This window comes from Protopterus annectens, chromosome 4.part1, assembly GCF_019279795.1.
Source record: "Protopterus annectens isolate FY-2018-M chromosome 4.part1, PAN1.0, whole genome shotgun sequence".
NCBI classification, from domain to species: Eukaryota; Metazoa; Chordata; order Ceratodontiformes; family Protopteridae; genus Protopterus; species Protopterus annectens.
Genome location: NC_056734.1, coordinates 73,581,815 through 73,605,993, shown reverse-complemented (window position 1 = coordinate 73,605,993; position 24,179 = coordinate 73,581,815). Strand labels below are relative to the sequence as shown.

Here is a 24,179-nt window from a genome sequence, read left to right as displayed (position 1 = left end):
GAGGCAAAGTCAGAACCAACAAGCTGGTCCGGCTGTCCTCCCTGAACCCGACCAGAGAGTGTCGGCTCCTAGAGTCCTCAATAAGCACCGAGGATGTCAGAGTACATGGAGCCAAAGACACTGGAGAAGGCATTGGCTCTGAGGGTTCCACTAACATCAGATCTGCCTCTTCCAGCTCTGAAGGCCCAGCATGGCTTGGAGGAGGAATAGTTAGAGTTGGTGCTATGGTCTTCAGCTCTAAAGCCATTTGGGTCAAAGCCGAAAACATTTTAGCTAGTGCTGGTGATGATAACAGCTTTTGTACCACACGATCCATGTCCAGATCCGACAGGCTGATAGATGATTGAGAGGATAGTACCAAAGGTGGTACCGACTGGCGAATAGGACTTTTTGGCGCTTTGGACACTAGTTCCAAGACTGGGGACCGGCTCCAAAAAATAAAGACTGTTGGCTCTGAAGGCAGTGGAGCTGAAGTCGAAGATTTCTTTGATTTCTTGGTGTCCGATGTCTTGGAAGACTTTGAAGACCTGCTGGATCCATCCTGGTCATTCAAGGGTTCCTGAAACAAAGGCTTCAACAATCCTCTATCAATTAGTTTCCTCTTCCTTTCCTGCAGGACCCTAGAGGGGAAGGAATGACAAATGGCACAACTGTCTTGCAAATGCAGAGCCCCTAGACAATAAACACAATTAACATGGCTGTCTGTAACAGACATTTTTTGGCCACACTTTGGGCACTTTTTGAAGCCAGACTTGGGATGCTTATCCTGGTCAGACATAATAAAGCTGGAAAAAAAATTACTGTTACCACAAAAACTACAACAGTAAATTTTCCACAGAAGCCTGGAATAATTGCAGACTAAAACACACTGTAAATCTCCACACAAGCCTTAAATAAAAGCAGGTTAAATCTCAAACACACACATGCACACACACACACACACACACACACACACTATAAAAAGCAGACTATGCAAAAATGAGATAGCTGCTAAGAAACAACAACCTTATCTAAATTAAGTAATGTGTACTGTAAATTTTAACAGTAATAAAGAACTAAGCTTTATCTAAAATACACACAGCAAATCTAAGTGACTAACTATCTATATATTCTAACTAGTAATGAGCTTTTTTAACAAGAGTTTAATGAAAAAACAGCTTATCTGGCCCGAGCTAAATCAGATCCTCCGATCTATTGCAGCGGCAAACTAGATCTGAGGTAATTCACAGGTGCATCATGGGAGAGGGACTTGGCCTCGAGCTATTTGAAGACCTCGAGCTTTGCAATTGGCCATATCAGAGCCAAGGGATCGGCTCCGGACCCATCAGTAAAGAATGAATGGAGAGATTGAACAATTTCACACTATTTGATTTTACAGAAGAAATTTTAGGAGTCTTGCCAGAGTGGACAAGATGGCAATGTGACAGTAGTTAGAATATGAAGGGGTGCACCCACTTAATTAGGGATTTGAAGCAGCAAAGACGAGAAAGTTGACAACTGAGCAAAGAAGATGGTCAGACCAGGAGATTATAACTATAGAGTCCAATGTAGCTATCTCGGGTCTAACTCTTTACAAAGCAGCAGGTGGGGACAGATTTCTCACAGAATTCTACAAATGGGGAAGAAGCGTTTTTGAGAGATAGGCTGCTACTGTTAGTGACTTCAGACCTATTTGCTTGATAAATCAAGATCTTAAAATCATAGCAGTAGAGAAGGTACTGGCAAAATGCCCAGAAGAAATGCTCCTTTACTTAAGAGAAGAGAGTCAAAGTGGTTTTGGTAAAGGTAAATCTATCACAAGTAACTGGTGGAGGCTAACAGCATTCCTAGAAATGTATGGGGAAAAATCTCAAGAGCCGGGATAGTATTGTTTGATATAGGAAAGCCTTTGATATTAACTGGAGCCTTCTTTTCGCTTGTCTGGAGAAAACAGGGATGGGGAAAGCTTTTCTAAAATGTGTGAAGTTACTATATACTAACCCTGCATTTAGGGTATGTATAAATGGGGGGTTATCAGAAGTGATGAATATAAGAAGAGGTATGACACAAAACTGCCTACTCTCCCAGGGCATTTTATATTAGTTATGGACAAATTAGCCTTCCAGATAAGACAGCTCTTAAAGGATAAGTGCAGTAAGGCAAGGGCAAGCACAGGAAGACGGGGAAATATCTCACTCCTGATGTTTAGAGGTGACTGCACATTCTACTGAGCAATTATATTGAGTTAGTCTTGGAGCAAGTCAAACTTCAGGTTTGGCATGTAATGTAGACTAGATGGTTACAGTAAGAGTGGGACAAAGTGAGGGGAAGAAAAGCTGTTCAGTTACAGAAAAAGTATACACCAAGTGTCTTGGCTTTATAGTTGGGCACTCATGGGAAAATACAATTAGGGAGAATCTGAGGAGATTATTAATCAGAATGGAGGAAGAACAGCAGATGAAGGTTGCAAAGCTAAAAGCTACTACAAGAAGAATTAAATCTGTAACAAAAATAACAGTGATGCAGCATATCATTTATGTCATAAACTGTAGTGATGAGAAGAATGGAAATAAAGTGCATTCAGCAGATGCTGAACAGTTGGGCGATTTGGGCAGGGGGCAACAGAAGTCGATCAAATAAGATGCAAACACTGGTTCAAATGGGGGGTGAGGCTCCTAAATATAGAGAGATATGCATTACAATTTGATCTGACTCATTTATGTTAAGAAATTGAGGTAAATAAAGATAGGTCTGCTTGTAAAGACAGGAAGAGCAGAGAATGGATTATAGTAAATTTGCATGATGCCTAGTTACATGACAGTTTGAAGTTCGTCCTTGGGCACTTCATTCATTATTCATCCATTTTCTCATAATCTGCTTAATCCAGTTCTGGATCACAAGAGAGATGAAGTCTACCCTTCCACTCAGTGAGTGCAAGGTATATACACACACACACACACACACACACACACACACACACACACACACACACACACACACACACACAGGCACAGGCACACAAGTACACACACACATACACAAGCATGCATACACAGATACACATACATACACACACACACACACACACACACACACACAAGTACGCATACACTGATACACACACACACACACACACACAAGCACGCATACACTGATACACACACACACACACACACACACACACACACACACACACACACACACACACACACACACACACACACACACACACACACACACAAGCATGCATACACAGATACACACACACAAGCATGCATACACAGATACACACACAAGCATGCATACACAGATACACACACATACAAGCATGCATACACAGATACACACACACACGCACACTCACAACATGCACATGTGGGGAATTTGAAGGATCAACAGTTCACCTGCAGCACATCTTGGGATCCAGTTGGAAACCAGATTTCCCCATGAAACTCCACAAGGACAAAGGAGGATGTGCAGATTTGACAGGAGGCGACTCAGCCAACAACCAAACTGGAGAACCAAGTGCTATTAGAAAGTAATGATAATTTGTGTGCCACTGTGCTGCCCATGTGCAAATAGTACATATACTAATAGTAGGACCTGACTTAAAGAACACCATGTTTACTTAGCTTTTTCTGATATTATATGTCAGAGTTCACACTTCACATAGTTTTTGGGCTTCTGACATCTAAATTGTAAGACAGGTTTATACTTCCTGCAATTATGTGGCCTTTGCTTCCCATTTTGTGGAAGTCACTTAACTTCATAATACTCATGGGATGATAAGAATAAACATATGGGGAGAGTGGTAACAATTTTGAGCAAATAATAGATATGGAAAGTATTTAAAATTCATATTTTATTTTAAATGTTTATTCTGCTGAAATAAATTAATATCTGATTCCATTACCGCAGAACATGATTTTTACTGAATGGTCAAAAGTTATTCTAATAATAGCAAGAACATTTTCCCTCAGATTTATTTTCATTTTATTTAAAGGTTAAACCAGCTGCTAAAGTTAGAAACAGACTTATTTTTGTTGTTTGCTATTTGCCGTAGCACAGTGTATAAGTAATTGGCTACACATGATTAGAATGCAAGCAGGCTTCAATTCTTGGAGACCAAATTTGTTTTTATTTCAGAACATACTGATTGTAGGAAAGTGTATGATGTATTTTTCTCTTTTTTTAAGTGCGGTTTCTTCAACTGCTGTGAGAAGGCTGGGGGGGGGGGGGGGGGCATCATATAGGCAGCCATGACAGCATTTTTGCTCTTGCAAGCACTCTGGCAAAGAGGGCATATATGTATGACAATGACCAAATGTCATCTGCAACAGCTAGTATGTACACCTACTTCACTGCAGAAGTGTTCTATGCCATTCCCCGACACATGTACTCTCACATGCATGCCTAAGATGGTTACTGTTATTAGTGTCAGATCACCAAGCCCACATTCTCTGAGTTTGTGGTCAGTGGTATTGTGCAAGACACCACTTGCATGGCAGCTCAACCTGACCAGGCCCCATCATTTTCCCTCCCCTAACCAGAAGATGTGCAAGCACTCATAACCACTCACTATCCACTCTCTCCTGTTTGTCTCTTCCAGTACCCAAGTCACAATAAACTCAGGTCATCTGGGTCACTGTCAAGGATTCATCCTTCAGTGCTACTGAGCCAGGTGAATGCATATGATTTTATTCTAAACTAATCTAAGATAAATCATCTGGAAAAACTATAAGATCTATTTTGTCTAGTTTTGCTTTTCTATTGTTTAGGTTTTAAATTAGTAAGAATAACTTAGAAACAAAGTCTTATTCCTTCTATAAAACCACTGAATATGTTTATATTACACTTTTTTGCACTTTTGGGAATCTGGGTTGCCACTACAATCTGTCCTTGTAATTTCTTCTTACTTTTTCTTCACCCGTGCTTTATCATCCAGCTTGCTTCCACGACTAGAGATGCTCACTTTCATCTTAAGCTGGCAGATATTTATACAACTGTGGTGAATGGAGAGGAGTGAGGGGCATTCCAGTTTGGCATCATTCGCTTGTTCTCCAGGGATTTTCCTTCTGACAGCTCTAGTCAAACACTAGAGACACATGCATCCAATGACATTTCTGCATAGGACACATGCAAACAGTACAGGATGTCTACATGTATCCCATGTTAGACTGAAGCCTTGTTGGTTTGCTCTCTGGAAACAACCATATCCCACTGAGACAGGTGAGCTGGCTTCTGGACACTCAAGCCTAACCCCCTACCCACCTGGTCTCTTTATGTACACCATACTAGCTGAACCTGCATCACTAGCAACATGGACAGAAACCCAGTCTCTTTCACAAAGCCTTAGCTTTCTCAAACAAAATATTTAATTGTAACTTTGCACACACTAAAATGTACTTATTCCTTACCTTGGCAGTCTGAAAGAGCTCAGATCCATTAACGAGTTGTCTATCAGCTGTAGTTTTTCCACTCTGATTAATCTGCGAAGAATCCTATAAAAGTTTTCTTGCTGATAGGAGTCTCCTAGGTCCTGGTATGACAGGTTAACTTCCTTAAAAACAGACAGATATGATTGGAGTTTTAAAAGGTGAACAACGTTTTCTGCTTCACAGCATGACTAACACTAGTTCTGCCCTGTCTCCCATCCCTGTCACTCACTGTTCAAGGAGGTGAGCTTCTACTCATAAGCACTTCACACACCACCACACTTAATATTCACATAATGCTCCACAACCGTAAACCAAGGCAGAAACACTTTCTGACTCTTTAGCTCAGTTTAATTTACAAAAGGATATGTCAGAGAGTCCAATGAGTAAAGTGGACCTTCTGAAGGGAAAACATATGAAACTTCTAGACCTGCATAGTTTACATCTGCTGCAATACACTTAGTTATATTGGTCCATACCCTTGAAAACTTGTTAATGAGCTGATCCAAAAATTTCTCACTTTCCATTATAGCTGTATGATTTTTTTTTTTTTCATTCAAGTTAATAGCTTTTTGTTAAAGCATACAGAGCACCTTACTCTACAATCAGAAGATGACCTTCAATGTTTAAATTTAAATGTCTTTCTCTCAGTGATCCTCAAAACTTGGTTACTGATGTCACAAACACTATATCAACAACAAAACAATGGGATAACTTGTGTAAATAAATTACTAATGAACATGGGAAGTGAAAAATTTTAATGTGCCCCATTATCCGCACAATGATTTTTTTTTAACACTTTTATTGAATCATCACTTAAGAAACAGCCAAACATATACTGTATATAAAAGAAAACAAACCATGTTAACATGTTTACAGTTATAGACATTATATATTGGGTCTATATTAGATCACTGAATGCTTAAAAAAGCGAACGGTGATTAATCGCCCCTATGTAAGCAAAAGCTTACAATTTCGAACTGTCAGACGAGCGATTTTTTTTCCTAGGGAAAAGAAATCGCTATTCCAAAAAAAAAAAATAAAATAATAATAAAAAAACACTTTAAACATTACATTAAGTGGGGGGCTGTGTCCCCACACACCCTCTACTTAAATATACCAACTCCAAGACCGCATTACAGTGCTGAAAAAGTACAGTTGTGTACACTTACCATAAATGTAGATGTTCGAGTGTATTCACTGTTGCAGTCATTACGTTTGGGTAATCTGCTGGCAGGTTGCCCTCAGTCGGCCTGATTAACAAAATCTTGGGTCCTGCATCGGTTGCTGTCCCTTCTTCCATGACGTCAGGTTGTCAGGGGTATAAAACATGCAGCCGACACCATTACATCAGTTTTTCTTGCCCCAGATGTCAGGTGCCCCCCCGAATGGGGAGCAAATAAAATTAAAAACACAAAAATATACCTCCAACCAAAAGCAAATACACCAAAAAGGCTTTTAAGCATAGTAAAAGAAAGTAGAGGTATAGTAAGAGAAAAACTGGGGGCTGGAGGGAGGGTAACCAAGACTGCAACAGTGAATACACTTGAACATCTACATTTATGGTAAGTGTACACAACTGTACTATGATGTTCATCGTGCATACAGCTGCAGTCATTACAGATGGGTTATCCTGCCGTCAGGCGGGTCCTCGGTCGGCCGAATTCCAAAGTCTAGGTCCGGCGTCGGTTGTCGTCGCTTCTTCCCTGTTGTCAGTGTGGCAGGGGTATAAAAGAAGCAGCCGATGCCATTTTCTTCAGTTTTTCTTGCCCCAGATGTCAGGTGCCCCCAGAAGGAAGGCAAAACATAATATTATGCAAACATGCAATGTAGATAAATCAGAAACAGTAGTTGCAAGCAAATAAACCATAAAAGAATACCCCAAATAGGTTGTATGATAGAAGGTGTTTGTCATAAGGCCTGTCCTAAGAGGGGATGGAGGGAGGGTAACCTGGACTGCAGCTGTATGAGCACTCGAACATCTACATTTATGGTAGGTACAAAACTGTACTATGTTCATCGTGCATACAGCTGCAGTCATTACAGATGGGTAGAATCCCAAAGCTAAGTAAGGGTGGTAGGCACTAAGTGGAACTAGGAGGGGCAAGGATGCCCTGCAGGACTGCTGTGGCAAAGCCCGCTCTAGATTTTGAGTATAGTGGAAGGTGGTAGTGCTTGGAGAAAGTGTGCACTGAACTCCAAATAGCTGCTTCCAAAATGTCCTTGGTAGGGACCCCCCTGAGGAAAGCTGCAGAGGTAGCTTTAGCCCTGGTGGAGTGGGATCTGATGTATACAGGCACAGATTTTCCATGAAATGAATAACAAAAGCGTATGCAGTGAGCTATCCATTTTGAAATTGTCTGTTTGGAAATAGCCTTTCCTTGAGAACCTGTAGCATAGGACACAAAGAGCTGCTCAGATTTCCTGAATGGCTTTGTTCTGTCCAGGTAATAACAAGGTTGTCTGTGAATGTCCAAGGAATGTAGTAGTCTCTCCCCTTTGTTCTGTGGATTTGGATAAAAGGTAGGTAAATGAATAGTCTGATTCAAAGCTACACTGGATACTACCTTTGGCATGAAGGTAGGGTCGGTTCGTAAGGAAACTCTGTCCTGATGGAAAATGATGAATGGTTGCACAGCCATGAGGGCCTGTAGTTCCAAAACCCTGCGTGCTGAGGTAATAGCCAGAAGAAAGGCTGTTTTCCATGACAAGTATTGTAGCTCTGTTGAAGAAGCCAGCTCAAAGGGAGGCATGGTCAGCTTTTCCAATACGAAGTTGAGGTCCCAAGCTGGGACTGGTGGTTTCCGTGGGGGTTTTATATTTTTTGCCCCTCTGAGGAACTGCCTTAATAGAGGATGTGAGAATAAAGGAGGATCTGTATTGTATTGTGCAGAAATGGCTGAAGCGTGGATCTTGATGGAGGAGAAGGAAAGGCCACTGTTTAACATCTCAGCTAGGTACTGTACAATTTGAGGTATATTTATTACCCAAGGATTCTGGCCCTTTTCTTGATTCCAAGAAGAAAATCGTTTCTATTTGGCGGAGTAGACTTTTCTAGTAGAGGGTCTTCTGGCCTCCAAGATGACATCCTGCACCTCCTTGGAGAGGAGAGTCTGTTGGGAAATTAAGGTATTCTCCATGCAGCTAGATTTAGGGTTTTGAGCTGGATGTGAAGGGTTTTGTAGTTGTGCTGGGACAACAGAAGAGGGACTAGAGGTAGGATCCATGGTGGGGTGTGTGTCAGGCTCTTTAGGAGAGGATACCAGTGTTGTCGTGGCCAGTCTGGAGCAATGAGAATCATTTGTGGCCCCTCTGCTCTGGCTTTTAATAGAACTTTGGTCAGTAGAGGAAGAGGCGGGAAGGCATAGACTGTCAATGTTGTCCAATTGAAAGAGAATGCGTCCACTTTCCAGGCCTGTGGATGATAGGTTTTTGAACAAAATTTTTCCAACTGGTAATTTCTGTGGGTAGCAAATAGATCTATGTCTGGCTGTCCCCATGCCTGAGTTATCTTTGAGAAAACTTGAGGATGCAACTTCCATTCGTGTGGGTCTGTCATATTTCTGCTTAAGTTGTCCGCCAGTGTGTTTTCCTTCCCTGGCAGGAATTGTTCCTGCAGTTGAATTTGCAATTCCAGTGCTGTGTTCCATAGGGTCATGGCTTGCCTGCACAGAGGGTATGAATGAGTTCCCCCCTGTTTGTTTATGTACCACATGACTGTGGTGTTGTCTGTCCTTATCAATAGCTGGCCTGGATGCAGTAGGTCTTTGAAGGTCATAAGAGCATTTTGCATGGCTAGCATCTCCTTTTGGTTGATGTGTAGGTGCTTCTCTTTTTGGGACCATTTTGCCTGAATGCACTGATCTGCCATCTGTGCTCCCCAGGCATAGTCTGAGGCGTCCGTTGTGATGATTTGAGTTGCTTGAGGTACACAGAAAGGGAGACCTGTGTTTCTTTGGCATGCTTGAGCCCACCACAAAAAATCCTTTAGAAGGCATGGAATGAGTGGTATAATTGTTTCCAAGCTGTGGCTGTGTTGAGACCATAAGTTTTTTAAGTACCATTGTAGTTTCCTCATATGCAGCTTTGCACATGGTATTAGTAGGATGCAAGATGCCATGAATCCCAGAGCCTGCAGGACTTTCCTTGCAGTTAGTCTGGTGAAAGTTGCCATTTTGTTGAAGTATTGAGACAGTTGCCCTTGTTTGTCTGGCGTGAGGTAGGCCATCTGGGTGCTTGTATTTAAGCTGGCACCCAGGAAAATTATCTGTTGAGAAGGTATTAGTTTTGATTTCTTTTTGTTCACTGTGTATCCCAGGTAGTTTAACAGTTTTATTACAAATGCCAGATGCTGCAGTAGAATGTCCTTGCTGTCCGCTTGGATCAGGCAGTCATCCAGATATAGGTAGATTTGTATTCCTTGTTGTCTGCAGAAGGCAATTACTGATGCCAGGCATTTTGTAAACACTCTGGGTGCAGTAGATAAGCCAAAGGGCAATGCAGAGAATTGGTAATGGGTTGAACCTGCAAGAAATCTGAGATATCTTCTGCAATCTTGCCTGATAGGGACATGCAGATATGCCTCCTTGAGGTCCAATGTTACCAGCCAAGACTCCTTGCCCAGCATGGGAAGAAGCTGCTGTAATGTGAGCATCTTGAATTTTGGCACCTCTAGATATGTGTTTAGGATGGATAGGTCTAAGATGGGTCTCCAATCTTTGTCTTTCCTTGGTACCAGGAATAGTCTGGAATAAAAGCCTTGGCCTTGTTCTTTTGCAGGTACCTCTTGAATCGCTTTCATATCCATGAGAGCAGAAATTTGTCTTTGTGCCTCTGCCCTTTGATTTTGTGGCAGGTTTGGCAAGCCTCTCATTTTTGGAAGGGTGTGAAAGTGGAACCTGTAGCCTCTGTCTATAATGTCCAGAATCCATTTGTCATTTGTAACAATGTGCCAGTTTTTTGAAAATAATGCCAGTTTTCCGCCCAAAGGTGCTGCCATTAAAGCTTTGTTTGGCAGGCATAGGGGGAAGTCATTGTGTCTGTTTTCTAAATGACTGTGATCTATCTTCTCCACCTCTTGGGGTTGGTGCTTGCCACTGTCTAGCTCTGTAAGATCCTTGAGGTTGTCCTCTACCCTTTGGGAGTCTGTATCTGCCCCTTTGAGGTCTGTCCGTGGCTGGAAAGGACCAATTTTTTGAAGGCCAGTTTCTGCTGAAGTGTGGAGGTTGTACCTGCAAGAAATCTTTCACTGTTTGCATAGATTTCGCTTTTTCCTCCATTTTCTTTAGTACCTCCTCAGCTTTAACACCAAACAATACATCTTTTTGAAGTGGTGCATCTAATAACTTTGCTTTGACATGATCTGGTAAGGTTTGCTCTTTGAGCCAAGCATGTCTACGTATAACAGACCCAGTGACAGCAGCTCTACATGAGGCCTCTAAAGCATCAAAACCACACTGCAAGGTATGTTTACCCACTTGCTCTGCTCCATGCAACAAATCCTGCAACTCTTTCAAATCTGGTTGTTCTGTTTGGGTCATTTTGCTTTTCAGCTGAGATAACAAAAACTGTTGGTACTTTAACATATGAAATTGACAGTTTAATGCCCTCATGGTTAAAGTGGCAGATGTATACACCTTTTTCCCCCACCTTTCTAATGCTCTGGAATCTCTCTCTGAAGGTAAAGGGTTTTTAGCAGTAGAGGTCTTTATTCCCTTGGGACCCTGTGAAATTGTTTCTGGGTCTGCAGTATGGCTTTTATAAAGGAACTGGTGAGAATCAGGAACCCGGTAATACCTGTCTGTTTTAACAGGGGCTGGAGATAAAGAATCTGGATTAAGGCTGGCTTCTGCGTACACATCATCCAAAATATCTAAAACAGGAGGGATAGCCAGGGGCCTATGCTGGGGGAGCAGTAGAAATTCCCTGAGCCTTTTCTTGGAATCTGAATAATCTTGGCCTTCCCAGTGGAAGTGTTCCCCTCAATGTATGCAGGGTTTCCCCAAAAGAGTAGTCCTCAGGGGGGTAGACCGAGGGAATAAACTCCTCAGCATCAGAGTCTTCGAAAGGGGAATAGGCATTATCCTGGTCCTCAGAATGGTCTGAGGTAATAGAAGCCTGGTCTGAGGAAGGGTAGTCTTCCTCCAATCTGGGTCTTTTGTCAGAGGGGGGTTGAGAACCCCTGATGAGAGTTATCAAATCCTCAGCCATTTTAAGCATCTGCTTTTTAGGCATGGGGCCTTGAGAGGAGGTCTGAGGACCCTGTTTTTTAGTTTTCATGGCAGCTTTAGATTTAGTGAAGAATTTAATAGAGAAGGTGGAAGGCCTGAAGACGCCTTCAGAAATGGCAGGCCTGACTAAATTTTCAGTTTCCCCGTCAAGAGTGGGGTCGGTATCTGCAGTGGGAATGGAGACCGAGGAGCCTGCGACCTCGGGTACTGAAGTCACCGGTAAAATAGATTCATCGGTAGTCAGGGGCTGCGTAGGCACCTCGCTGAGAACCGGAGAACCGGTAGTCGGCCTAAGCGTGGTCTCAGTACTCGGTGCAGACCTCGTATGTCGGTCCTTGTCTTTGCATCTTTTGCTTAAAACTGGTGTCGGAGTATCCGACGACATGATATAATTAAATTTTTTGCCAAAATAATGAAGGGCGAACTCTGCCTGGCGCTTAATAGTGCGCTTGTTGAACCTAGCACAAAAACGGCAGGCCGAGACGTCGTGGTCTGGCCCTAAGCAAGGTATACAGAAAGAGTGGAAATCCTTATGCGGTATTTGCTTCCCACAAGAAATGCAATTATTAACTTTGTCTGACATCGGTCTGAGGCAAGAAAAGTTTCCCCAACGGGGTACTTAGCTTTAAAGAAGACTTCGGCTGAAATACTTTCGTAAATCTCAGGAGCTGGCCGACTGGCACTTGCGAACTGCTTCTGCTTCGGGCACCGCGCGGCAAGAAAGACTGAAGAAAATGGCGTTGGCTGCCTCTTTTATACCCCTGCCACACTAACATCAGGGAAGAAGCGACGACAACCGACGCTGGACCTAGACTTTGGAATTCGACCGACCGAGGACCCGCCTGACGGCAGGATAACCCATCTGTAATGACTGCAGCTGTATGCACGATGAACATTCATTGTTTCCAGGCTGTGACAATGTTGACTCCATAGACTTTTTAAGTACCACTGAAGTTTCCTCATATGCAGTCTTGCATATGGAATTAGAAGAATGCAAGAGGCCATGAACCCCAAGGCTTTCAGTATTTATCTTGCAGATAGCAGGGTCTTTGTGGCCACTTGTTTGAAGTACGTCACCAAATGAATTTGCTTTTCTGGCATGAAGAAAGCCATCTGGACAATTGTATTCAAGCTTGCACCCAGGAATGTAATCTGTTGAGAGGGTACCAGTTGTGATTTCTTTTCATTTATGGTGTACCCTAGACAAGTTAGAACCCTTTTTACAAACGCCAGGTGATTTAAAAGTATGGCCTGGTTTTCTGCCTGAATTAGACAATCATCCAGGTATGGATATATTTGAATATTTCTTTGCCTGCAAAAAGCAATTACTGGAGCCAGGTACTTTGTGAATAACCTGGGTGCAGTAGATAAGCCAAAGGTCAGTGCAGAGAACTGATAATGCAAGTAGCCTGCTTTGAAGCGTGGGTATCTTCTGCAAGATTCCCTGATTGGCATATGCAGGTAAGCTTCTTTTAAATCTAGAGTTGCCAACCAGGCATTTTTGCCTAGCATAGGAAGTAACTGGTGAAAAGTCAGCATCTTGAGTTTTGGAATGTCCAGAAAGGTGTTTGGAGTAGACAGGTCCAGAATTGGACGCCATGATTTGTCTTTTCTGGGTACCAGCAAAAGTCTGGAATAGAAACCTTGTTCCTTTTCCTCTTCTGGTACCGGTTGAATAGCCCCCATGTTTAGGAGGGAAAGTACTTGTTTCTGAGCCTCTGCCCACTCATTGGGGGCAGGTCTGGCCACCTATTTGGTGTTGGCAACGTGTGGAAATTAAATCTGCATCCCTGGGACACTACATTTAAAACCCATTTGTCTTGGATTATGAGTTCCCAGTTTTGTGCATGAAGAGCAATCTTTCCCCCCAAAGGGGCGGCTAAAGGCTAAGTGCTTGGTAATTTTAAAGGCAAGTCATTAACCCTAATGGAGTTAACCCTCCATTAGTTAATACTTTAAATATTTTTTCTAATTTATGTGAAAATTAGATATATAGGTTGCACAATAGTAAAAAAACAATTAAGTATTTGGAAAATCTCACTAGGGAGGAAGACCTGGCTTTAAAACAGTTAGCATCATACAGCGACATTAGATATATGAAGGCAGACAAAGGACAAGGGCTTGTTATCATGGATAGTCAAGACTACAGTAGTAGTATAAGAGGGTTATTAGCAGACGATGGTAAATATCTCAAAGTGTCTAAAGATTTTGTTAGGAAGAAATTTCAGGAATTAGACATTATTTTATTGGATTTGTTATATCAGCAATACATTTCTATTGATTTGTTTGAATATTTAAATGTTGAACAACCTCAATTAGGGATGCTTTTTGGTATCCCTAAAATACACAAAGATGTGGAGAATCCTCCATTCTGGCCCATTGTGTCTGCCTCTTTTAGTAAAACTTCAAAACTTTCTATATATTTGGACAGAATATTAAATCCTACAGTGCAAAGTAGTAAGTGGTATCTTAGAGATTCATGGATGTTTTTGGATGAACTTCGACACTTTGAGTTTCAGGGAAATTAATGCACATTTGATGTTTGTTCCTTATATACAGCTATAGATCAAAATGAAGGAATAGAGTTTATGAGGTTATACTTGAACAAAGTGGAATGTAAAGAAGATATTTTTGTACTTTGTCAGCTTATGGAATTGGTATTACACAATCATTTTTTCATGTTTGGTAAGGAAATTTACCAACAGTTGAGTGGGGTAGTGATAGGAGCACATGTTGCTCCCGTCTTTGCCAATTTGGTCATGTGTTGGTGGGAAGTCACTTTTTTGGAGAAGATGGATTTATTTAAATATGTTAAATATTATAGGCATTACATAGATGATTTGTTTTTTGTATGGGCTGGTAACAATGAACAGCTAGGTGAGTTTTTCCAAAACATTAATCAGACAGTGGCTTGGCTGTAATTTACTACAGGTAGTGGAGGTACAAAGGTTCAGTTTTTGGATGTGGAAGTTGAGATGCATGTTATTAATAGAACATTTAGAAATAACATTTTTAGAAATAAAACCTTTACCAATAATTATTTACATTTTGATAGTTTTCATTCTAAGCATATGAAAGTTAATGTTTTCAAGGGGCAAGTCATTAGACTGAGTAGAATGGTCAGTGATGACCATCAGTTTAAAGTACAGCTAGATGTCCTTAAACAGTTATTTATTAGTAGAGGATAGTCTAGTGACATTCTAGAAGAGGCATTACAATACATTATAGAACATAGGAATGATAAATATTCACCTATACTGAAAACTGGGTTTCAACAAAAGAAATTTAGTCAGGATGTGAATAGGGATGATGAATTGAAGCATGCATTTCCAATACCTATGAGTATTGATGGACCTGCAATTAGAAAAGTTATACAAGAGAACTGGAAAATTATCTTGGGTAATGAAGAATTAAGTAAGATTATTGGGATGCAACCAAATTTTATTAATAAAAAATCTAGAAATTTAAAAGAAACTTTGGAAAATTGACACAGAGATGACAGCCAGAATAGAGTTATTACACGTTTGGGGACATTTCCCTGTACAAATTGTAGACAATGTAGATTTATGATGGGTGTACAAAGTCATTATTTTAAACACTTAAAATACACTGTGATAGCTAAAGATAGCTATGATTGTCAGAGTGAAGGATTAGTTTATTTAGCAGTATGTTCTAATTGTGAAAATTTCTACACTGGAAAAACTATTAGAAAGTTAAGATACAGGGTTAGGGAACATTTACTGGCTATTAAGAAGAAAGATATGAGTAATGCGTTAGGCAAACATTCAGTGTCGTGTGCAAACTTTAAGAAGTTCACCTTTTTTGTAATAGAGAAGGTGAAAACATACAAGTTTGTAGGTTCATTCAATCACTTCTTAGGAAAAACAGAGTTAGAAGTCATTTAAATTATGTTAATTTTTAATTTGATTTTTCTTTGTTATATAGAATACAGTTTTTGTATGTATTGTAAACGTAGTTAAATTATGAATATTATTACAAAGTTTACACTATACATATAGGTTTTCATTAATAGTTATTGTGTTAAAGAAGTGATAGTACTGTTTGTCTGAGTGAATTTTAAATTGACATGTCCTTTTAAGGATTAATACTAGCATTGAAACAGTGATGGTATAAAAGGAAATGATGTAAATGTTGGATTTTGTAATTCTGAAGAAGTTCTGTAATAAACGGGACGAAAGCACTACATTTATTCTGGCTCCACTGTGTTTTGTTTTAGCCAGTATGCTATTTTTCTGAGTTTTAAGTACATTTAAAACCCATTTGTCCTGGACTATGAGTTCCCAGTTTTGTGCATGAAGAGCAATCTTTCCCCCCAAAGGGGCGGCTAAAAGGTAAATGCTTGGTAGTTTTAAAGGCAAGTCATTAAGACTGTTTACCATAGGGGGGATGTCTTGTTATTTCCAGATTTGGAAGTGGAGGCCCCCCATTGTTTAGTTCTGAGAGTCCCTTGGGACTGAAACCTGGTGCTTTTAGTGTGTCTGGGTTTGGCTTGAGAGGATCTGGCAAGAGCTGAAAAGGACCAATTCTTAGTAGGCCAGTGCCTACTAAATCTTGGAGGTTGCACTTGTAAGAAATCCTTTACAGTTTGCATAGATTTAGGCTTTATCTTCCATCTTTTTTAGAACTTCTTTAGCCTTATTGCCAAACAGACGTCCTGATGTAAAGGAGCATCCAGCAATTTTGCTTTAACATGATCAGGCAGAGATTGCTCCTTAAGCCAAGCATGCCTTCTAAGTACAGACCCAGTAACAGCAGCCCTGCAAGAGGCCTCTAAAGAATCAAAACCACATTGGCAAAGTATGTTTTCCAACTTGTTCAGCAGAATGCAATAAATCCTGTAAATCTTTATTTTCCACACAGTCAGAAATCAACATAATTTTCTGTTTAAGCAGAAAAATAATATGCTGTTGATATTTTAACATATGAAATTGGCAGTTTAAAGCCCTGACTGCCAAGGTTGCAGAAGTATAAACCTTTTTACCCCATCTATCCAGCACCCTGGAGTCTCTATCAGAAGGGGTAGGATTTTTAGCAGTAGAAGCCTTAATGCCCTTGGGCCCCTGAGAAATGGTTTCTGGATCCGCAACAGAATTTTTGAAAAGGAACTTGTGGGACTCAGGAACCCTGTAGTATCTGTCAGGTTTACTAGGAGCTGGAGGCAGGGAATCAGGGGCCATACTGGATTCCGCAAACACATCATCAAGAATGTCTAGTACAGGAGGTATAGCCAAAGGCCTATGCTGAGGTAGAAAAAGGAAATCTCTAAGCCTCTTTTTAGATTCAGAAAATTCCCGACTCTCCCAGTGGAAATGCTCCCTTAAGGTATGTAAAGTTTCCCCAAAAAAAAAAAAGTCTTCGGGGGGGAAGCAGAGGGAATGAAATCCTCTGCATCAGAATCCTCATAAGTAAAATGTTTGTAAATTGTTTCTGGTTTTATGGAATAAAGAAGAAGTTTGCTTTATCCTGGATTGGTGTTCATTTCATGAAAATAGTGACTGCAGTAGCCGTTTTGTTCTGGTTCACTTGTGTTCTATATTTGCAATCCTCATAAGTAGGTATGGACAAATCCAGGTCATTGGAAGAATTAGAAGAAACAGAGTCCTGATCAGAAGATTCATAGTCAAACTCAGCCCTGGGCCTCTTAGAAGGGGGGGGGGGGGGTTGACTACCCCTTATTAGAGTATTAAGATCTTCAGCCATTTTGATCATTTGTTTTTTAGGCATAGGGGCCTGAACATGTGGCCTGGGCATCAGTTTTTTAGACATAGATCGAGATTTAGGCCTTAGAATAGAAGTGGAGTCAGTTTAATATGTATGTCTGTAGGCCTGAATACACCCTCAGAAGCTGGTGCCCATCCAAGGTAGAGACATCCGCGGGTTCCATAGGTGAAGCATCTCGCGGCATACCGGACTCTGAATGGGTCTCATTAGAGGCCTGCGAGTCAAAAGTAGTGGGTATCAGGGGCTACGAAAGTGCCTCACTGAGTACCGGCGAACTGGCGACTGGCTTAGGAGAAGTGTCGTTGGCAGTTTTAGACCTCGACGGCCTGTCTTTTTCTTTGCATTTTTTTGGAATTCCGGTAGTCAGATGGCAAACCGATGTCATTTATGGATAATTAAATCGAGAACCGAAATATTTAGAGGCAAAAATATACCAATGACGGATAGTGCGCTGATTAAATAAAGCACAAAACTGACAGCAAGGTACGTCGTGGTCAGGGCCTAGGCAAGGAATACAGTACAAATGAAAATCTTTATGAGGTATTTGCTTTCCACAAGTAATGCAATTATTAACTTTTACTGACAACGGTAAGGGGCAAAAAAAAGTTTTCCCAACAGGGTACTTAGCTTTAAATTGAAGACTTCGGTTCTGAAACTCGAAAATGAAAATTTCAGGAGTTGGCCGATCGGCACTTGCGAACAACTTCTGCTTCGGGCACCACACGGCAAGAAAGACTGATGTAATGGTGTCAGCTGCATGTTTTATACCCCTGACGACCTGACGTCATGGAAGAAGGGACAGCACCCGACGCAGGACCCAAGACGTTGTTAATCAGGCTGACTGAGGGCAATCTGCCAGGAGATTACCCAAATGTAATGACTGCAACAGTGAAACACGAAGAACATTGGCAAAGTAACAAAGCGGCCAAGCAAATTATTTCCCAGGGAAAGAATTTGCTTAAAAGCCACTTCGATATTTTGCCATTTCAGGCTTTTGAGTTTGACCAAGACGCATTTGAAAGAATGCATCTTCGGTCTTCTAATAGGAAACCTATATATCACATATATTCTTTTCTATAATAATCATCAATCTAATACTACATAAATTGATCAATTCCTGCCATTCCTTAAACCTCATTCCTCCTCCTCTAAAACATTATTCTGCATGTACTGTTACCACAGTTTCTATTTTTTTTATGTAATTTGCTCCTGCCCTTTTCTAAAGGTCTCACTTCCAGTTCTTCTACTTCTGTTACATTATTCACTACTTCAAATACAGTTGATTTAGACTAACTTCCATTTTCTAGTAACTGCTTTTTTGGTAGTCGCCAAAATTAAACTTAAACAAGGCATTACTATGTCTAGGTAATTCAGATCCTGTATCCCAACTCAAAAAATCATTTCTTTAGATATACCCATTTGCTCACCTAATATTTCTGACAGAGTACTCTGTAGGGAATTTTTACAGTCTGCCAATTCATTACACTCCCCAATCTTAGTGTCAGTGTTAACTTCTATATCACTTTTTTATCATCATCAACATAATGCAGTTATAATGCTCACAGCATATACAAGCATACAAAGAAAAGAAATAGGATTTTTTGACAAATGTAAGAGGTTAGGTTCAAACCTTATGTCACCCAGTGGATAGCCAGCTGGTTCACAGACAGGACCGACAAAAGTTAGAATTGTGGAGTCCACCTCTACAAAGAGGCCAGTCACAAGCAGAGTCCCTCAGGGACTGGTCTTTGAACCGCTCCTTTTTTGCATGTACTTCTTTGAAGTCAAGGCCAATGTCAATTGCCACTGGCTGATTAAATCTGCAGATGATTGCAAATTAGCAGCTGTCACTGATTCTTCCACTGACACAAATGTTCTCCAGAAAGGGCTGACACAGACTAACAACTGGTATCATAACCATGGACTAAAACTAAATGCTAAGAAATGCATAATAGTATCCTTTGGGAAGTCATCCACCCCTGGTAACTATTAGATTGACAAAATACCCCTAAGAGTTGACCCAGTAGTCAGGGACTTGGGGACACACATAGACAGTAATCTTGCCTTTGATCATCACCTCTCTACAATAGAGAGGAAATTTGTCTATGTTGTGCAATTTATAAACAAAGGTATGGCATTTAAGTCCAAGGAAGTCATTGTTCCACTGTATTAGGCATTCATCAGACCTATCATTGAGTACACTGCCTCCTTTGGTATACACCTAACCAAACATATCCAACAAATGGAATGTCCACAAACATCCCTCATGAAATGAATACAGGGTGTAAGTAACATGTCCTATGCAGACTGCCTCAAGGCCCTATCCCTGTATTCTGTCTCCTACAAGCTGTTGAGGGGAGATCTATGCCTGGCATAGAAGGCATTGTAAGGCCCCACTCTGATCGACCTCCTGCATATCCACAAAGCAAACAGCACCAGTATTACTCATTCTAAAGACTTAAACTTTGTCTATGATATAAATAGGACTTGCTGGACTGACAGGTATATATCCCAGAGACTACTCCTTCTCTACAGCAGGCTCCCCATCCATGTGAAGCAGAGTTCCTTCCTAACCTAATTCAAGTGTAACTTTGACAACTGGATAAGGAACAGGAAATTCATTCCTGGTTTGGCACCCATGTCTCTTAAGGACACAGGCAGGCTGTAAATGGTTCATCTCCCAGGCCCCCGCTTGTAAATGTTTCACCTCTGCATACTCTTATCAAGGATACCAGAACTTGTCAGAGATTTGGGATGCATGGCTAGGCTTAAAAGGCCCTTGTGGTCATTAGCCTGTTAAACACCTACAGACCTATGAACCTATGACTGAATTTACATACTTGATTACACACTACCTCTCAACTGTACAAATTTTCACAGAATGTCCAGATGTTTGTCTCTTATTTTTGGTCTGTTCCTCATAACAACTGTGGTTTTCTGGATTTTTGTGGTAAATCAGTAAGGACTGAATTCATTAAATAATAGCAGGCATTTGAGTTTCAGACTTCATATACTTCAGAAAATTCATAACACAATACCTTTTATCAACTTTCTAAGTTTGAAAGAGCAATATTTAAAATTTGTCCTTATTTTGGGGGCTTTGTCACCACATTACTTTTGGCTTTGTCCAGATTATTTTGTGCTAAGAAGTTGAAAGGTATGAATTGGCCATACATGCTAACTTTGACTTAAATTTGTGTCTACCTATCCAATCACTGATCCCAACCTTACAAGTAGCCAGAGTAGTTCTTTGTTTGGGCTGTGGAGGTGATGTATTCCAATGGTTGAGAATATGCTGAGTTAGCAGTCTACCCCTCTAGTGAGTCTTGCTTATTTAGTGGAGTAGATTTTGGTCCCTGGTGTGGGTGTTTGCCACTGGTTTTGCAAAGAAAGAGCAGTGTGTGTGTGTGTGTGTGGGGTGGGGGGGGGACAAAGGCCCAAAAATGGGGACATATTTTAAATATTGCTCTTATAACCTAGAAAGTTGCTAGATTAACACAGCTTATTTTAACATACATTTTCTCAAGGATTTAAAGCCTGAAACTGAAATGTATGCCAATATCTAGTGACTTCAGTCTTCAGATCATCCCAATGATTTGCCAGAAAACCACAATTTTTTATGAGGAACAGACCAAAAATATGAGTCAAAAATCTGTACATTCTGCAGAAATCTGGACAGTTGAGAGGTATGACCTGGAGGCCAATTCTGGACCTGTCAAGGCTAAACCAATTCTTACAGCTTCCAAAATTCAAGATGTTGACTCTTCAAAAACTTCTGCCCATGATCTCCCCAATACCTTCATGGTTACCCTAGACCTAAAAGATGCTTACCTCCATATTCTGATAGAGGAATCACAAAGAAGCATCTAATGCTTCAGAGCAGGTACCAGGCACTATCAATTCTGTGTTCTGCCCATTGGCTTGTCCACTGCTCTCAGCATCTTCACAACATGCCTAGCCCTGATGATAGCCTTCAGCTAGACAAAGTGAATTCAGATTTACCCCTGCTTGGACGATTACCTCATTCAGGCAACAAGCTTAGACAAACTCAGTCTAACATCTGTGGAGACCACCATCAATACAAAAAAATCTCAGATGGACCCCGAAAACAGGAATGTGTTTCTGGGGGCCTTACTGGACTCAGCTCAACAGACACACTTCTTACCTCCAGACAAAGTCTCCTTCCTGATCCTGTACTTCAAGAAACTCTTGGTCAGGAATTACCTCATGGACAGGGAATATCTCAGAGCCCTGGGGTACATGGCATCTTGTATTCTTATGATCCCCATGGTCAGAGTGTGTATGAGAAAACTTCAGTTGTACCTCAAAAATGTGTGGTGCCAAACATTCACACTCTCTCACCTTCAAGATAAAACTACTTCCTTGCCTCAGAAAGGAGTTTGCTTGGTGGGCCCAAGCATGTTCCCTCAATCCATGCCTCCCTTTCAGGTTCACCCCCAGGAACAAATTCTGACAGCAGATGCATATGAAATGGCCTTGGAAGCCCACTTCAGCTGCTTCCAGACTCAAGGCAGATGGGACCCCAAGTTCAGATACAAGCACATAAATCTAAACAAATTTATGGCAGTCCAAAAAAAGGCCTGACTGATTTTCAAAAGAAATAGAAACCTGGAGTCCTCCTGGTGAAGACAGACAATATCATGGCTGTTTGGTACATAAAGAAATGGGAGGCACCCTCTCTTACCCACTTTTCCACCTAGCCATGGATGTTTGGGAAACAGCACACTCCCTAGGGCTGCACCTCATGGCATAGTACCTACTGGGAGAAAGCAATCAGCTTGCAGATCACCCCAGTAGGATCCTGTCAGACTCCCATGAGTGGCAACTGCATCAGGAAGCCTTTCTTAGCACAGACAAAAGTGGGGTGTGCCACTAGTACACCTTTTGCCATGAAATAAAATGCTCACTTGAAAAAGGAACAAAATAAAGTCAACCTGGAAGACAGATGCCTTCTCTTTCCCTTGGACAGGCCTTTTCCTCTATGGCTTCCTCCCAATACTACTGCTTCCCAGGGTATTTCTAAAAATAAGGGAAGAGGGGCCAAGACTAATTCTAATAGCCCAGGATTGGCCCAGGCAGCACTGGTACCCACTAATACTCAGCCCAACCAAAAAAGAGGCAAGGCAACTGCCACAGAGAGTGCATTTAGTAACACAGGACAGCAGCAAAATAATACACCTCAACCTGCAGACACATTGTCAGCATGGATGATACCTTAATTCCATAGAAGGAGTCACTCCTTGACGAACAGGTCCTGGACATTCTAAAAAAAGCCAGAAGACTTAGCACTAGGAAGTCTTACTCTGCCAAATGGAAAAAAAAAACATCACCCTTTGGTGCAGAAAAAAACAAAAAGAATGGATGTACCACCATGCACAAACCACAAATAAATAAAAACTTTATTAACGTCAAAGCCAAATTTAGGCAAAAGGACAAGCACTTTCAGCCGTAGCCTTCTTCAGATTCTGTTTTCTATACTTGACTCTATTGATTAAAAACTTAAAAGATCCAATTACAATCATGCCATCCATTGCATCATTTCCTATCTTCTCCAAATCCTTTAGTTAAAGAACATGAAAAGTCCAATTACTTTCCTGCCATCCATTACATCACTGCCTATCTTGTTCCAGTCAGGTTGCTCAAGTATATCACAACTTCTTATTCAACCATCAGAGTTCTTTCTTTTCAGACCACGTTCTTTCAAGATTGATTTAAGTGGTCTTAATCCATTCAATACTGGAGGGCAATCTGCCCTCAAGTCCATTATCCATTTAATTTCTTCTACTTCTGTTTTGTTACATAAATCACCTCCTCTTTGCATTTCCCTTACAACGGAAAGGACCATAAACTTAAACTAATGTGTATTGTCATTTTTCACATGTGAATATACGGCATTCATTTCTACTTTGTTCCTTATGTCAGACAGATGATGTAGAATGCGTTCCTTCAGCATTCTATTCATTTTTCCCACATAATAAGTGGAGCAGACAGAACATGTGGCAATATATATAACATTTTGCTGGTACAAGTAGCATAACCCTGTAACATGTAACATTTTCATGATTTAGGATGCCTAAAGACATTACTTGTGTTAATCGAATGACAGGCTTTGCAAATGCATTTACATGTACCTTTACATGTGCATTTAGAAAATGTCTCCTTACTATTAATGCCATCCTTTTGGCATAACAATCTTTTCAGATTTTTCTTATTATTAAAAGCAAAGCTTGGGATATCACCAACAATCTCACTTATCTTTGCATTTGATGTTAATATTGGCCCAATACTTCTTGATAACATCACATAGAACTGAATTATCAGTACTGTAAGTAAGTGTGCATCTAAATTTATTTGTCATGGCTCCATGTCTTATAAACTCATGATCTTGACGTTTCGAATAATAGAGTCATCCTTTCCGTATCCTTAATTCCATTGCTTTTACTGCATCCATTCCTATTGATTTCTCATCATAACCTCTTCCTTTAAAGTTGTCAACCAATTTCTATTGTTCCTTTAAGAACATTTCATCTTTAGTGCATAGCTTCGATATACATGTAACTTGACTGTCCACTATATTGCAAAAAATATGTCTAGGATGCATACTAGAGGAGTGAAGCATGTGATTCTGCCACATGGATTTCCTATACATAATTTCAGTGCCTTTCTTAGCATCCAAATACAACTTCACATCTAAAAACTTAATCTTTTGTTTCGATGACTTAACAACAAATTTCAAAAATGTAGTTATACTCATTAAAAAAACAACAAATTC

General features: G+C 40.7%; 1 protein-coding gene across 2 annotated transcripts in view; it reads right to left on the bottom strand.

Annotated features, from left to right (window-relative positions):
* Positions 1 to 24,179, bottom strand: part of LOC122800750 (protein tilB homolog) — a 517,374-nt gene that overhangs the window by 114,303 nt on the left and 378,892 nt on the right. For both annotated transcript variants that reach the window (XM_044070000.1, XM_044069999.1), the window contains exon 5: positions 5,397 to 5,539. In XM_044070000.1, the coding sequence (XP_043925935.1) occupies positions 5,397 to 5,539 (143 nt within the window). The remainder of the gene's footprint in view (positions 1 to 5,396; positions 5,540 to 24,179) is intronic.